General features: G+C 43.8%; 2 protein-coding genes across 2 annotated transcripts in view; one reads left to right on the top strand and one right to left on the bottom strand.

Moving 5' to 3' along the window:
- The window catches only part of LOC107220624 (lysine-specific histone demethylase 1A), a 222,627-nt gene that overhangs the window by 139,047 nt on the left and 66,085 nt on the right, over positions 1–17,495 (top strand). The window lies entirely within an intron of this gene.
- LOC107220632 (toll-like receptor Tollo) lies at positions 508–12,771 on the bottom strand. Its single transcript, XM_015659301.2, has 2 exons — positions 12,412–12,771; positions 508–6,218 (listed from the first exon to the last, which is right to left on the bottom strand). The coding sequence occupies exon 2, from the start codon at positions 5,650–5,652 to the stop codon at positions 1,957–1,959; it is 3,696 nt and encodes a 1,231-aa protein (XP_015514787.2). The 5' UTR covers positions 5,653–6,218; positions 12,412–12,771; the 3' UTR covers positions 508–1,956.

The following is a 17,495-nucleotide window of genomic DNA, read 5'->3' as shown; positions in this document are numbered from 1 at the left end:
TTGACAAGTATTTACCCCATAATAGTTTGTGGAAATGACATTTGCAAGTGGATTACTCGTCCTCTAACGCTGGCCCAACTCATAAAATAGAAGTTGAGCCTAGAGTTATGGTATAAACAGATTTGAAACTGTGCACGCTGTCTCGGAAGCAGTCACGACGAGATCTCATTACCTCTGCGTCGTTACGAAATCACTTTGTGGGCGGAAGTTGGACACAAAAAAATAAAAAGTTCGAGCCTAATCGAAAAAAAATTATTTCCCACAGAATATACACATACATTTGTATATTTAGCTATGAACGAAGCCAGCTGTAACTATATTTGACATATACGCCTGCCGATTTTAGTCCTTTCCGTTAGTGATACTATTTCGGACACTAGAGTATTTGATCATGAACGTATACTTTGAAGAAGGGATGATTTCCTAGGCTATTCTACAATTAGAAATTTGATTAAACGTAATTACAAAGTTATCAGGTTATTGGATCGAAAAAATCAACAGCACATGTTCAAGAGCATAGAAACAAAGAATTTTATTCATCAGTCGTATTTTTTCCCTCATTCTTCAAATCAAAACAATCTTTCCCGAGCGAACAAAGAATCTCGAAAATAGCACAACGTGAACAGTAATGGAAATAATTTAAAATTTTTCACAATCAGTCATTCGCATATTAACTACGGATTTTCGGTAATGCACGTGTTACTATACACCTGGGCCTGCGATTCTCAGGCTCGTGAAAGAGTCGTATATTTATAGGTATTCTTACTGCGGTAAAAATAAAAATAATAATAATAATAATAATAACATTACTTTACAAAACTAGTAGTGTAAAATATGTAACAATAATCGACTTCAATTATTCAGAATGATAATAAATAAGAAATAAAAATTTACAATAAAACTTTTCTTTTTACCTCAACTTCGTACGACTCATCCGCCATTCCGTGCAATATGTTACGAAAGTATAATTTTCATTATTACGATTAATGTACGGCTTGAAAATCTCACCGGATTACGAATCGGACGAATCGTTGCATTCTAAATGAATCGAGTATGATTACATACATGGAGGAAATATTAGGAATTGATATCACTGTGAGCCGGAAGGCTTCACTCAAAGCTGCGTACAGACAAATTCGTCGTCGTCGTCCCTGTTGATCTTTGCGGTCCAGGCACACGTCTGACGCTATTGCAATATGCAATATGTATATCTCCGCACTATTGTATGACAATGACGTAACGACATATCTATTTGTATAATGGACTGTGCCCAGCGTATTTTGCCCATTCACTGTTCGCTCAACTCGTCATATACGTGAATTAGCTAGCATTTGATTTGTTACAACAGCGTGAAGTCGCTTCGTGATAGTTAATTTAAACTACCTACAATTTATCGCATCTGTTCACATAGAGACAACACGTTTGAGTATAACATTTCAATTCTTTTATACCGCAGTTATGTTTTCAATGTATGAAATTAATAGTAGTTTGTCGAAGCGTGCTGCAGATACTTGTATAACATATATGATACATCGTTAAGAGAAAAAAAAAACAGAAAATAAACATAGTATACAAAATTATTTACAATATTTAGATATTTATCAATTATACATATGCATACATACATATATATGTATAATATGCTCACTCGAATATACACAGCTATAATATAATTTTGAAATATCAACAATTCCATTCTCCTCAATCGCATCTTAATCGTTAAAAATTTATTTACAGACTTTAGCGTGCCACGCACATTTTATTTAAAGTTTTAAGGGTATCATCCATTCATTCTTGCACTATGTACACCCATCCAGAAATTATTGCACCAAACACTTCCGACGAATGGATCGCGTGTCCTTCGGGCCCTGTGTGGGAACAAATTCATATCACTGTTTTACATTCATATGAAAATATAAAATATTTCGTTTAAAAGTTTGGTTAATTAGTTTTCACTCATATGTGCACAGCAACTGTACGTTGAACGTTTGCTGTCCGGTTGTTGTGTTGCCGTCGGACCGGCGGCGGTTGTCTTCTCTGCTGTGGACTCCGCTGATTATTGGGGACGTCGGGTAAGGCAAATCTCAGTTTTTCCCAAAATAATTTGTCCCCCCACTGCAGGTACGTGTTTGTTTTGAGATACAGTCGGATATCGGGATCCAGATCCCGTTGCGGGACGTCGCCGACTAGCACAAGGATAAGTCGGCGTCGGCGATCCCTCAGGACCTGATGGTGAGCCGACTTAAATTCGAATCTACACCACTCCGATTTGATGAAGTTCTCTGAGAGTACCATGATTGTCCTCCGCGAGGATTCCACCGCTTGTACTATGGTGTCGGCTATGAAATTTCCCACGGGGAAGTCCCGATAGTGTAGACACAGTTTGTACGCAGGGTTTCCCCTTTCTAAGACGGGGGCAAGCTCGTGGGCAACGAAATCCTCATCCTTTGAGCTATAACTAACGAAGGCGTCGAACAGCTTGTCTCTGTCCTCTCGGTCGACCTCGGATTCTCTGTAGAATATTCTCACTCCAAAACGCGAGTGAAACCAGACGCGAAGCTCCTGACGAAATATGAATGCCAACATGCAGAGCAGCATTGTGATGAAAAATGCGGATAGGGTTGCCACCAGTAGTGGAAGATAATCGTGAAGAGCCTGAGGTTCGATTTTGGTCCGATTACCACGTATGCTGTTCTCGATGGCGGCAAGACCCGTGCACGTAGAACTGTTGTTGTTGGACAACGAGAATCCAAACTCGTCATCGTTGAACGTCTCCTCGCCGTAGGCTTCGAATTCGGTCGTATTGTAGACGCATCGTAGATCCGAAGCGTCGGTAACCCGGCTTACCGTGCTACGAAGCCAATTTCGAAACATTTGCAGATATTCGCAGTCGCAGGACCAGGGATTACGCGATATAGTGAGGTTAATGGGCTTTGGTAGCGACGAGAGAGCCAGATTGGTCAGATGATTTCCTTCCAGTCTGAGAGTGTACAGAGAACGCAGGGGCGCGAAGGTATTGTTGGCGATCGATGCGATCTTGTTCTGCTGAAGTAGCAACGTTTTCAATTCATCCAATCCCTCGAACTCATGGCCTCTGAGCTCACGGATCCGGTTATCTTGTAGGTGAAGATCCTCCAGCTCACGCAGCCCGTTGAACGACCTGTTCTGGACCATCTCGATGTTCGAAGCGTTCAGGAACAACACTTTCAGTTTCTTCCGTCCGATGAAAGCGTGACTAGACACTATCCTCAAGTCGTTACCGTCCAGGTAAAGCTGAGTCGCGTCCATCGGTATTTGCTCCGGTAGCTTTCCGACGTGACCTCCGGAGGAGCAGTCGACCACGTTCGTTGACCACGATTGATCATGGTAGCAAGTACAATTTGTCGGACATGTCATCTCGCAATCGCACGCGTCAAAGTCGCAGCACTGACAAAGCGCGAAGCAGTGAGTCTCGTACTTGCAGAGGAACTGTGAATGCGTAGCTTCCATTAGGGGTACAAAGACGCGCTTTCTATCGTATAGAAGTTTGCAATCTATACTGTCCAGGTCCATCACTCGGGGTTGAGTCCTAGTTAGAGTTTGTCGGTTTACTCTCTGTAGCCATTCCATCGTGCAGTCGCATAAGTACAGATTTCCACCTATGTAGAACTCCGGTAGAGATTTGGCATGCGGCACTACACTAATCCTCAACGAATAAGGTTCCAAGTTGCGTATTTGGTTAGCTTTCAAGTCCACTCGCGTTAAATTTGGCTTTTTGAAAAACGCATAACTCTGCACTTTTGATATTAAATTGTTATTCAGGAAAAGCTGTTCCACACTTGTCGGGATAGCACTCCCGGTTATCTCGGTCAACTTATTGTAACTCGCGTCGAAAGTGCTCAACTGAAGCTGAGACTCGATTTCAAAGTAATTACCCAACTCGTTGATTTCGTTGGAATGAATATCCAACCACTGCAGTCCCGTCGGTATCATCGCGTAATCAAACACCTTTAAACGATTGTCACTCACATTCAACCACACTAGATTCGGAAGTCCCGTAAACAGTCCGACTATGTCCGTCAACTGATTCCCATCCAATCGTATAGCTTGGAGATTCGTGTTGGCGTCGAAGGTCCCAACCTCGATATACTGGACTCGATTTCTCGACAGATTTAATATTTTGAGAGCTGTGATCCTCTCGAAAGTGCCCTTTGTCAAATTGCCGATATGGTTTTCGGTTAATCGAAGTCCGTAGAGTTGTTGCATATCATCGAAAGTGCCGTTTGGAATCTCAGATATGAGATTTTCACCGAGATCCAAGGTACGCAATGATGGGGTCGCCTTCAAAGCCTCCGGGATTGTCGACAGTCTATTACCGTTAAGATGGAAGTCTTGCAAGGACGAGACGTTCTTCAGCGAGTTCGGATGAAGACTATTCAGTCGATTGTTGTCCAGGGAGAGAAGACTGAGGACGTGGAGGCCGCTCAATGTACCAGCGTCAATCGCGGTTAGGTGATTATCGCTGAGTACGAGGATATGCAGATTATTGAGTGCAGAAAACGTATTCTCCGATAGGTTGTCCAATAAATTACCCTGCAGCCGTAATATCTGCAGGCTGTACAGGTCGCGGAACACAGCCGGTTCCAGCCTGGCAATTCTGTTGTGGGACAGATCCATGACGACGAGACGAACCAGTCCGTCGAACGTCACTGCGTTAATCCATTCGGAACTGAGCTCATTCCGCGACAAATCAAGCACTTGAAGCTGCGTTAACTCGCCAAATAGCCCGGGCGGAAGGACGCTCAAAGTGTTATTGCGCAAATGAATTTCGTGGATGTTTCTCGTGTCGGTAAAGAGTTCGGGTGGCAAGCTCGCTAGTCGATTGTCGGACAGCTTTAGTACCTCGAGCGAGGAGAGACCCTCGAGGGCTCGATCGGCGAGAAAGGTGATCGTATTGCTGCGTAAATCGAGGCTATGTAACCGTGACAAACCGGAGAAGGCAGCGGCGGGCAGCGACTCGATGCTGTTGTTGCTCAGGTCCAGCTCGCGCAATCCCGGGGCGCACCTAGCGCCGGTTCCAAAATGGAAGCTGGTCACTTCTCGTAACCGGTTACGCGTTAGATTGAGAACCTCGAGATTCAACAGGGGGCATAAGGTGCCCTCCGGTATACTCCACATGTTGTTTTCTCCGAGGTCAAGTCTTTCAAGTTGAGCAAGTTCTTCGCTAAAGGCGCCAGCGGATACGTCTAGAGCCATCGCAGACCAGTCCGTGTTGTGGGTGCGCACCGTCAGGTTTCTCAGTTCCTTGAGACCCCGGAAGGCGTCATCGGAAAGATTCCCGATCTTACAATACTCTATGGCAAGCTCTCGCAGTTCCACCAACGGTCTGAAACTACCGGCGCTAAGCGAACTCTGAAAAAATAACGCATCGCTACACTCCAGCCGCAGACGCACCGTATGCTGTGGCTGGATCACGCTGAAATTCGTGTTCTCCAGCTCGCTATTGATGGTTCTCAGACGGCAAACGAGAGAGACGTCGTCTTCCGTTTCCCCGGTCGCGACCCACTTGCATTCATCGGGTGCTTTGTATCTGAGAGCTTTGCTAAGGGAGGCTCCGAGAACTCCAAATATCGTGCCCAGTAGTATCGCGAAGAAGGCAGGACTACCCTGCATCTTTGCACTCTTATCTTTGCATACACTTTGTTGATGTTACTCGCGCACTTCAAATTCAATTTAACCCTATCTTGTAACGGCTCCGGGCCCTCTTGCTAATAACTATCTCACATCACTCATCACTATCTAGTTTTCACTTGAGAATAAAAGACACTGTACATCCAAAGCGCCCGGGCTAAAATAATCCAACTGGTAATCCATTCATTGGAGGCGAGACGATCTTTCGACGGTTCCTACCGTATCAACCAGTCGGCACTCGCGCTGTAACAAGTGGTGGCTATTATCCTGTCAATTTTAATTGAATCGTTAGCAATTCAATGTTCGAACGAAAACGGAACGGCACAGTATCAACGCGTCAGTGGCTGCTGGATCGAAAGGGTAAACGGCCGCTCTGGCATCGGCCGCGTTTCTCCGAGGACTGGTTGGTAGGTTGTTAGGCCCGAGTACTGGGACCGCAACTAGACCCCTTCCCCTACCTCCGGCTTCCCTGTGTCTGAACCGGCCCACCTCTCTCCTTCGACTCTGCTCTCGCCGCTACCTGCCTAGTGTCCGCCGTTCTGCCAAGCCTACAAAAACAAGACAGGTACACTCTGGGCCTTTACAATGGCTCCTCTGCTTGCCTGCCTGCCAGCCTGCCTTCCCTGCCTTCCGTGCCTGCCTACCAGGGAAACTTGGTGGACCGTTCGTACGCGTCCCCCGGCGTTCACCTCCTTGTCTCCTCGTCTCGTCGATGCTGCCTTATACTCTCACTCTTACTTTTCACCTACGAAGTTCTCTATACTCGAACAAACTCTATTTCACGTTCTGAAACCGCGGGCTTCGATATATCTACAGTCTCTGCTTGCCCAGGGTGGATCGTCCACGTAATTAACACCAGCTTCACCTAATTACTTATCGCGTCACTCGTACCTATATCTATCGACGTATACTCCGTTCACGGTCTTCTGCATGTAGGGCTGTTCCGTATAATCGTTGAGTTCTTATTCAGTGTTCGTGGATCATGGGAACGCTGAGAAACGTGGGACTTTCGTTGGAGAAATTTAAACAGTTGGATGGAATTTGAAAAAAGAACCAAGGTTCGCGAACTCTTACTTTCCAAAGACAATTAATTGGGCTCCTGTATGTCTAATGTAACGAGGCACGATGCTTGGAAACTACCGCAGTGCTACTACCACTCACTTGTTACCGTTGAACGCCGTCCTTTCAACCAGACAATAGGGAAAGGCGTACAAAATAAAACGAGCTACAACTACTTGTCACGATCTCGAGTAGTCGGGAGAAGAAAATTTTATTCCTGTTCCTTATTTTCAACGTTAAAAAGAATGTTAGCTTGTATGCGGTGTGGAACAATCTACCATACCCCATTAACGCGTTGACATAAAGCAGTGTGAAGCAAGGGTCAACTAAGTGGTTCCCTGGAGGGTGGCCTACCCCCTGGTGAAAGGGACTGACGCGTGACTCCGGCACCAAGTTGACTTACTGGTCTCGACCGACCCTCTAGGCCTCTTTTCTAACCACCCGTCTAATCAGGAGGCTTAACGTGTTTTGACCCACCAGTATTGATTGTTATTGTAATAACGCAGGTAGGTCGGCTGGACCTCCTCTGGGATGCCCTCCTAATAATTCACACCTTCGAAACACCTCGTCGGTCATTTCAAGGTATATACTTTTAACGTGAACCTAACAAGACTGCGGCCATCGATTATTGTGCACAGAAATAACTACTTATCCTTTTTAGGAAACGATTTAGTATATTAACGCGGAGATTTATATCGTGTTCAAAAAAATTTTAATGTATTATGCACCGAATATAAAAGTAGATTCGTTGTATAGCTTATCGCAAATTGCAAACTGAGCAAAGGGCGTTGGTCACATGTTCAGATGCTTTCTGCGTTTCATTCGAATATCATAACGGGGAACCGCTAATGATCAAATTTCGATTATTCAAATCAACGATATGATATACTTTATAGGTATTATATTTGGTATTTAACACCACATACAAAGAGGATTTAGATCCTACCAAGATTTGATGATGCAAATCGCTTGATTCTAGACACTATGGGGTATGATCCTATGAGATTCTTTAACCACTCGAGACCACAAAAATAATCCACTGCGCAGAGATATGAGGCTATATTCTATTTTGATTTGTGAGGTGATAAAAATATCAGACAGATTATACGAAGAAAATTAATTTATAAGTACATCGACTGTGAGTTATACAAAAAAAGTGAAATTTATTTTTCTGTTAAATTCGTTTTCCATCAATTAGTTTTCTTAGTCTGCTTCGTCATTATACATGCGTTGAAGCTTACCTCTGCCATACCCAAGTCATAAATTAAATTGACTAAATTGGTTCGGCAACAAAGTGACTTTACTCAGCAAAGCGCATGCTGCTGGTGATTGTTAACTTCTTCACAAAACCAAAGATACGATAATGCTTCGTAATTACGCATATACCCACGCAACTAACAACAGGGAATAAATTTCTCGGGGAATGCCTTGCAAGGTACAAGGCGGTCAGGTTTTTTGTCAAGACCCCCATCATTCAGGGAATGCATTCGGAGAAGGTAAAAACGAAGTCAAAAATTTCCTACGACGCTTATGCATACCACATACATACATATATATGTATATTTTTCAAGTATATTATGTATATAATATATAAAAATATACATATATATGCGGTGTATTAATTTTCTCTGAGACCGACCGAAGCCGAATTTGAACAGGACTTTTACTACTGGAATTACAGTGATTTATTTCTGCGCTTGTTGCGTACCGAGATAAATGCAAAAATGATAATTACGTGGAGTGAAATTGAAGCCAATTCGTCAAACACATGAACCACTCGGATGGTTGAACTGCGTCCATACAAATGTATCACTTGTTATACCGACTTAGTATTCTTTGCGAAACAATCATCCAGCAACAAGATGTGTCTACTGATACGCTGACTTTACATCCTATCTTCTACCGATCAATTGTTTAGAATGTTAAACACGAGTTTCTCTGTTTGCAACTATTTCTATTTACCTTATTTTCTGATATCTTACGTCGATGCCCACCTCGTGGGGCATCGAGTCCCGAGATACCGTGCAGCTGCAGCATTCCCCGCTTTCGCTTGAGATGCGGGAGCGATAGCTGCAGGCCGTGCCTACCCGGGCATGTTGATTCATTAGTGGGCGTTCGTTATGCGATCAGCTCTGTCTCCTTGGTGGCAAACTTATGAATTACAAGTGTTGAGTAACTATGCCGGGACAACCGCTTCGAAGCGAAATAATGATCGGGACAGGCACGCGCCGCGACGCGGCCGTTCCTGCAGTTTGTCGGCTTGTCCCTTCCCCGTAAGAATGGCATTTTCAAGGCGAGCTATGATCAGTCAGGGTGGCGGTCTGATCTATTTTCTCGGTTCACCGCAGGATTGATCGGCGATCTTTACGCACCTAAACTGAAGCGACTCCCATAAATTTACTCCAAATTGTCCTGCTTCTCCACTTCTTTATACATACGATCTCCGGCTGGTTCCTTTCTTTTTGCACCCTTTTCCCCCTCTAACTTCAACTCTACCCCAGTCCGGTCTCTTCCTAATTCTGAAACACCGGTATCCTTTGTTTGAATTCTCAACGCTACGAGTTAATTTGATGGTACTGAACTTGCGTCTTACTTCTGCAACCTACATGCCTGTGTATATAATGTGGTCATGGCTGACTGAGAGTAACTGGCCTGCGTGCCGATGATCAGAAATTTGGATCCACCAGACTATGAAGGTCAACTGCCAACCAACGATACCGAACGAAACTATATATACAAGCCAGTCGGAGCGTAGTCGAATCTCGATCAAACGATGCAAAAACGGACGATATTTGATTGAAACGATGCCATCGAAATGATGTCAGGTATCCACCGACCGTTGGATTGTACCAATCTACCAGAGCCAACAAAGGAAATAAGAGAAACGAAAACTAAAAATAAAAAGGAAAAAAAAAAAGAAACCAAATGAAAAATAACGGACAGTTACTCAAGACAATATGCTAGGTGGCTGAGTTAACGTTCTTAAGACGCTGAAGTGTTGCGGTGGAATATAAATGCAAATACCTAAGAATCTGGAGTGAAGTAAGAGCACGCGCGGGAGGAGAGTAGGCGACGAAGGGAGGCATAATGCAGCTAGTCTCCCGTCGGTTCGGTTATAGCATGCTCAACCAAAGTGTAGAATCCGCCTGCATGCCTGCCAGCCTGGCTGCTCGCTCGCCTGACTGTCTGCATGCCGTGCAGTGTGCACCAGCTTTCCTTCAGCCGCGTCTGTGTTGGTTATTGTTTTAGAGAATCACGAATCGTAGCGGTCACGAAGTTCTCCTCTCCCTCGTCCTCTCTCTCCCGCGCTCTCGCTTTTTCTCCCCGTTCTTCTCTCGTTCGCTCGCCCTCGTTAAACGTCCGCTTTGCTCCCACTCGCTCTCGCTCCGTGCTCACCTGTTGCTGAACCAGCTATTATCAGCCGCGGTCTAGAACCCGGCTTCACTCGCCAATGTAGATTTTCTAGACTCTACTCTCGCTAGTTGCATTTTCAACAATATTTTTGACTCAGAACCGTTTGTAAAAATTGACAACATTTTTTGCTACCGGATTCTGCTGGTCATTCGTTTTTTTCTAGATGTCCATTCGATGATCAATTCAAATTACGTATCTGCGGTTACCGCATCATCAAACCGCTTAAGAGTCCACCGCCTGTTATGAGGAAGTACAACCGACTGTTTTGAAGTAATTTTAAATCGGTACAGTATAAAGTTTTCAAAAGCTTCGAAACGTCCGAAACATAAAAAAGCAATCTAATTTGTAAAAATGACGGAAACAGAGTCCAATACGTATAATGATTCGCGGGATTCAGTATTCTCAGACTTGAAATTAAAAGCGTGGGTATAACGCGAAATGGTGCTGAGGGAGACTTTCGGCCGCCTTGGCATTCGTTCCCGTAGGGCGTAGGGCGTTTGGGCGAGGTGTAGTAACGCTCTCCGCTGACGAGGTTCGTTCACCGTCGAAGAGTTAATTGCTCACCACGGGAATCCGGTGGTCCCGTGGTGGCACCCTCACCTCGGAGACGCTCCCCACTGACCGAGCCTCCGCCGATCCCGGTTGAATAACACCTAGGGCGTTGTGGAAAATTCTCCTGTATACCTTGTAAAGTATTCTCTGCGCGCCGTCTCTATGTCCTCGCGACTTTCTGTTAAGGTATTAACTCGCGCGCAAAGGCAAAGTTTAGATTTATTCGCATGTTCTTCCTGGAATCTCCCGCATCTTAGGCTAGTAAATTGGCTTAGCGCGATCCACTAGGTATGTCTAAGCTACATCTATAACCTCCGCTTTAATAAATTTCTTTCGACTAAGCCATTCTCGCACATTGTTTTCTATAAATTTTTTAACCGCGTACACTTTCGACGCCTCTTGTCCATGTTTTGCCAGGCGAACACTATTTTCCTAACTGATCGGTAAGATTGGTCACGAGTTTATTGAAAAGATACTCAATACCGTACTACACCTAACTGAAAATGGTTTATGGTACATCGTCACGATCGTGTCTCTTGGTATTTGTACGGCGAATTGCTGGTAATTTATAAATACAGTCGTGACTATCAAAGAGTTGTAAGCTCGAGGGTAATGGACGGAGATCGAGCCTGATCGTAGCCGTGCGGTATATTATAAACTCCGGACTGTTCTCCGTAATCAAATTGACCGTGAAATTTTTATTACACCTCTTTTGAGTTATGCATATAAATAAGGAAGAAAGGAATACGGAACGAGGCGAAGACAGGAGTGGGGGGAGGGGGACTCGAGAGGGTGAAGCCTGGATGGCGTGGGGAAAGGAAGACGAGGAAAGGAAAGGAAAGCCAAGGAAAGGAGGTGGCGGAGAGGGGCGAGATAAGAAGAAGCTGAGATTGGAGAAAGATGGCAGCGAGCAGCGCCCAAGGAGGTGGCAATGCCTTTGTTAGCGGAAGGTTAATGGCGAGAGACCCCCAGGTATCTCTTGGCGCTGACAGGGTCCCTCGTTAACGATTACGATAGCACCACCACCGAGACAAGAGCGAGCGGACCGCATTGCAGTGTGTGTGTAGCCGCTGGAGCAGCCCGTCCGAAAATTAACGAGCTTGCAAACCTGCCGTAAACTCGGTAAACTAAAACCAACCGATTTTTGCATCACTACGAAACCGCGTGGTGTCTTCGACCTGCGGTTGCTCGCGCATTTTTCATACACGCGGTTGATCGAAAGTTATACGCGAGATACAGATGATTGCGCGTGAATCACTTCGGCAAGATGTCACGCTGTAACAGGAAATAGGAGAATAAAATAGGCGTAGGAAAGTTTCACTTATGCTACTTGCTGCATCTGCTATTGCCGCTACACTCGTTCGGCTGCAGTGCGGGCCATCGACCTCTTACTCAAGCCTGATTGGGACCGACCATTAGGCAAGCAAAGTCACGAAATCAACCAAACACGAGTGACATTGACGCTCAGCTGAACCGAATCGTTCGTGCTCGCGCATAACATTTAATTATAGTTTATGCGCCATTACGCCCGACTAAAAACTGACTCACTTGACACAGCCGTTACACTCGGTCTGCGTTGAGACTACGCTGTTTTAAAAAATAATATCGTATCGGCAGAGACGAGGGACAATTATATTCGAGTTTATTTATTCCTATAGTTTTTAAGTACAGCTAACGCTAATTTAGTGTTATTATTACAGTATCCCGAAAGTGTACCTTCTTCGGGGGATTATTATTTTCTCGATGAATTTGTTAATACAAATCGAAATTGACGTCTCTGATTGATAATCACTCCCAGTGGTCAGCCAGCCAAATAATCCATATTTACTGTGGTACAGGATCCTATACCGCTAATTCACAAACTTTAATTCGAAAACCCTGTCTTTTATCTTTTTTTTTTTCACACGACGGATTTAAAGACTCTCTACGAATAGCTACTGAATATTGATGAAATTCTAACACTTCGATCAACCCTCAAAACAAGATGGACACGTTGGAATCACTTGTACGAATTTTTCATTCTTGCTAAAACTTTCTGCATTCAAAATTATTACTGCGAATAACAAACGCGATGTATTTCGCTACAGCGTTCAATGCTGACTGCGTCATGCAAAGCTCGTAACTTTCCTTATCAGTTAAAGCGGCTTCCTGAACTCTACTTGTCGCACAAATATGACGTAACTTTATCTCACCTTGGTGTAACTACATTGTGGTCAGATTCGTTCAGCTGTTCAACCGTATAATATTTATTAATTCATTTAGCATCTACAGAATAAACTGTATCAAATTAAAACTCGATTACACGCGACAGCCTGGTGGCACGGTCAACAAAATCAATGGCAGCACTTTGCTTAATGTTCTCAAGGCGAACCTGAATGCCGCAAGAAATCTGATAAACTGAAATAAAACAACAAGACGATACCCAGCCGCCCACCGTCTGTCACCGTGAAATATATTTATAATTGGCATTCATGGAGGAGTTTACGAATGTTTTCTTTTTTCCTCGTTCACTCTGTGAACAACATTTTTGCCAATTATAATTTTTATGATGTGTTAATTATGCGAATTTAAAGTTTTTGCCGTCTACGTAACTTTTGTAATCATTCATATGCGTATGATATTAATTTCAAGCTATCCTGTGTCAGTTTGAAATTCTATAAATCTTATCTGTAATTTATAGCACGATCACACACACTTTTTATTCGCTTGATTATGTGATAAGTAAATTTTTTCCGTCAATCCAACTGTTTCAAAGATATCGCATACAAGGTTTTCGAAATTTCAACAAAAATGTCGTTTTAACAAATTAGTGTATTTCATGTAGTTTATTGGCAATTCGTGTGCTTTCAAAACACTTTCTTTCTGTGAGTGGCATTGCACCGCATGCCGGGAACAAAATCGTGGGCAACAGCTAGTCTGTAATAATGTTAACAGTGTTGAATCCATCAGTTGAACGATAAATTATTTCGATTGAATACACACAAACTATTAATTTGCTTAATCATATGACATTCGCGAATAAATAAGTGTTTGCCGGTAAGTAGCGAAATAATCTTAAAGATATATGGGGCATTCCATGTCAAATTTACCCCTTTTTTCCCTTACCATTTTTGATTCGTTCCGCGATTTTTTATACGATTCTACCATCCAAAAAAGGCATTCCTGAATTTTTTCAAATTTTTTTCGCTAACCTTTTTTTTTTAAATATTATTCAAACCCATTTCGAAAACGGTCGTTTTTAAAAATCTGAAAATATTTTGAATAATCTAGTTTCTCATTCCGATCATACCGACACCTGGCTGATGATGGGCCGATTTTTTCTTCTATTTTTTTAGCACTTTAAACATTTTCAACAAACGAAACGCCATCTTGAAACGTTATGAAAAATCATCAAAAAGTCTCAAAAATCGAGTCTTTCATTTCGATCATTTTGACACCTGGACCATGATGGTCCGATTTTTTTTCGATTTTTTTAGCACTTAACATTTTCAACAACATTTTCAATGCATAACGTTGCAAGATAGAGTTTCGTTTGTTGAAAATATTAAAAGTGCTGAATGAAATCGAAAAAAATCGGACCGTCATCGTGGTCCAGGTGTCAAAATGATCGAAATGAAAGACTCGATTTTTGAGACTTTTTGAAGATTTTTCATAACGTTTCAAGATGGCGTTTCGTTTGTTGAGAATGTTTAAAGTGCTAAAAAAATAGCAGAACAAATCGGCCCATCATCGGCCAGGTGTCGGTATGATCGGAATGAGAAACTAGATTTTTCAGAATTTTTTCAGATTTTTAAAAACGACCGTTTTCGAAATGGGTTTGAATAATATATTTAAAAAAAAAGGTTAGCGAAAAAAATTTGAAAAAATTCAGGAGTGCCTTTTTTGGATGGTAGAATCGTATAAAAAATCACGGAATGAATCAAAAATGGTGAAGGAAAAAAGGGGTAAATTTGACATGGAATGCCCCATATATATATAGATTCTCTGACATGAAAAAAATGTTCCACTTGACATTTATTGCATGAACACACCAATACATAGCTGAGCGATAATGTTATTTTCACGTGGTATCAAATTGAGCCGAAATCTCCGAACTGGAAATTTAGGTCGAACCGGTTTGACTAATTCGTGGCTTCGATCTTTCCCCTCGTGTCGTCAGTAATAATTTCCAACGAAAACTAGGATTAGCGACGGTGCTCGGATAGACGGATGGACAAACAGACGGACAGACAATCAAGTCGCCCCAGCTACCTCAGTCGTGATCGCCATGTTTGATGACTTACCAAGAATTCGGCAATGGGATGTTAATGGAGCTGCTGGTTTGAAACATATAATAAAGCATCAATTATCGTCCGCCGACTATTCAGTGATCGCGTTTAGGGCATTGTTAGGGCAGAGATCAATTTCAGGCAGTATAAGGTACATGTTTCCGGGTGGGGATGGGAATTGGAGGACGAGCAGTGACGTAAAAGTGTATAATCAGAATCCTTCGACTTCAAAATCAGCGAATTTTTAGTGCAAGTCATGATTGAATGTTGCTCGCGCGTTTTTATTCCAGGATGCAACATCGCTTTACGTATAGATTTTCCATTATTTCACCGCACAGACTCTCTTAAATTCTTTCGTAATAAGAACAATAACAATAACACCAACGACAACGACAGCAACAATGACACCAACGTTAACAATCATAATGATAAGAATAAGAATAGTAATAATGTGCATTTGCACAAGGGACAAGGAAAAATGCAGAAAAACATGCCCATCGGGTGTAGCTGGGTTCAAACCTTAGTTTGCCGGTTCGGCGTGCAAACGACATGACCCGTTTTACAATTTTTGCGATATGTCGCTCACAATTCGCTCAGATTCGGTGGAGAACGAGAGCAAGGCCGCGTTGGTGCCGCAAGGGGTTAATTGTCATCCAGTGTCAGATAACTAGGTTCAAACGGCCCGCGGTGCCGCAGAAACCTGGTTGAGAGTAGGTAAAGAAAATCGGTTGTAGTGGTTTGCATAACAACGATAGGCGTTTTAGCTCGTAAATGTACAACGTGCCGTATAATAGGAGCTGAGAATGCTAGATTCTATCTCGGTAACCTGGAGAAACGTGGAGGAAGCTCTGCTTTATGCGGGTAAAATTTTGGGACCGAGGAACACGCTTTGTTCCCCTACAGGAAACAAAATGTTGGTACCGACCTACGGACTCGTCTGTGTGTATAACATAGATACGGCAACGAATCCGGTGACTTGGACTCGGTCTATTATATCGCCCGTTGCCGGTCCGGGGCCTCGTTCACGGTTGAGCCTTACTTGGGCCCGGGCCATGCGTAGAGGCGCTGCTCATTTATTTACCCGCGCTTGAAGTATTGACAGGGTGTAATTTACAAATCCTGGGTTTCGCTGGATTTATCGGGGATCGTCTACCCTCTCATTACTACCCCCGATCCGTTGAGCGGGCCCCTGTACAAGATTTTATACACCTCTCTCCCCTCGGTACCTACACATGCCGCCATTTACTCTTCAATCGCCCATGGCAATTATTATCAGCTGACCACCTCGCCGTGATTCGATAATCATAATTGCGAAATAACGAGGATCATAGTTAGCTCCGGAAAACGAGTCTGCTTCACTCTGCGGAAAAATAAGTTTCACCTTCGTGCTTATCCAGAGGCATAAATTGGATGAAAATTTAATCCAACGCATTTACTGCTACAATCCACTATCAACTGTTACCTGTGTAGCATTGTATCGAACGATATGGTCGTAAAAAAAAATTGTCGAATCCAACGTGATCATTTTGTTCGTAGACCATCGACTTTTTACCCATAACCCATTAGTCACTGCGTCTATCGCATTTTAATAAAAAAAAAATAAGGCCTTCAACTGTTATACCGAGAATATTTCAATGAAATCCCTCAGAGTAAAAGATCTTGTCCTCTAATCGAAAAGGCTGGTTACTCTGAGAGTGCAAAAAAGTTGTTTTTCTCTGCGGCCAAATCAAACAACCCCATTACAGTACTTGTCAAGGTGCGGGGCTCATAGCATGCTGGCGAAACCTGTAGATGGCGCGGACAGCAAAGACGAGGGAACTCGCGCAGTAACTTGCTCGTCGAATTAAGTACAGTCAGCTCACGTTTCGGCACCAAGGGAACGAGGGGGTGGCAAGGGCGGAGGGAGGAGGGAACGTGGCGACCGCAGGTCGCGCGGCGAGCTTGGCCCTGGCGAAGAAACGTGCGAACCGATCTTTGCTCAACTATCCGTTGTGTGTGCAAACTCCCGGACGGCTTCGGGGGCCGTGATTACCGGCGACCGCCAAACGGCGGCCCACGTGCAAATTACTTGGTGAACAATGCCAGCGGTCACAACAAAGTCCAATTAACACTTATCCAGTTTGCTTCGCCTGCTGCACCGAGCCCACGCCCTCGGGCCCCAGCTGCAATGCCTCTCCGTAACCTCTGCGCCTAGGCTCTGCACTTGGAGAAGGAGAACGTGGGGCGTATAACGTCCCTCATGCAGAGAGACACTCTCCGACCCATCAACCGTCTCGGGTCTCCCATCTCCTGTCGCCTGTCGTCGAAGCGACGCGAATGCGTCCTGACAAATGGCCTTCCCGGACAACTATGGTAGTTCCCGCTACGGTGACAGGTGAATAAACATAATCCTGTCGAGACCGAAGATAGTAAGAGACAATGGAAAACCGAGATGCAGGCGTAGCGATGCTCCGTAGTGAAATGCGAAGTAGGTTCGAGGTATCTTAGGATCTAGGGACATTTGTTGGCTGCACCGATATGCCGGCAAATAGG

Source organism: Neodiprion lecontei, chromosome 4 (genome assembly GCF_021901455.1).
Source record: "Neodiprion lecontei isolate iyNeoLeco1 chromosome 4, iyNeoLeco1.1, whole genome shotgun sequence".
In the NCBI taxonomy this organism is placed as follows: Eukaryota; Metazoa; Arthropoda; class Insecta; order Hymenoptera; family Diprionidae; genus Neodiprion; species Neodiprion lecontei.
Note: the sequence above shows the minus strand (reverse complement) of the source record. Positions and strands in the feature narration are given on the sequence as shown.

Bases quoted from the DNA above. Each gene is read 5' to 3' on its own strand.
- LOC107220632 (XM_015659301.2), bottom strand. From the start codon at position 5,652: ATGCAGGGTAGTCCTGCCTTCTTCGCGATACTACTGGGCACGATATTT.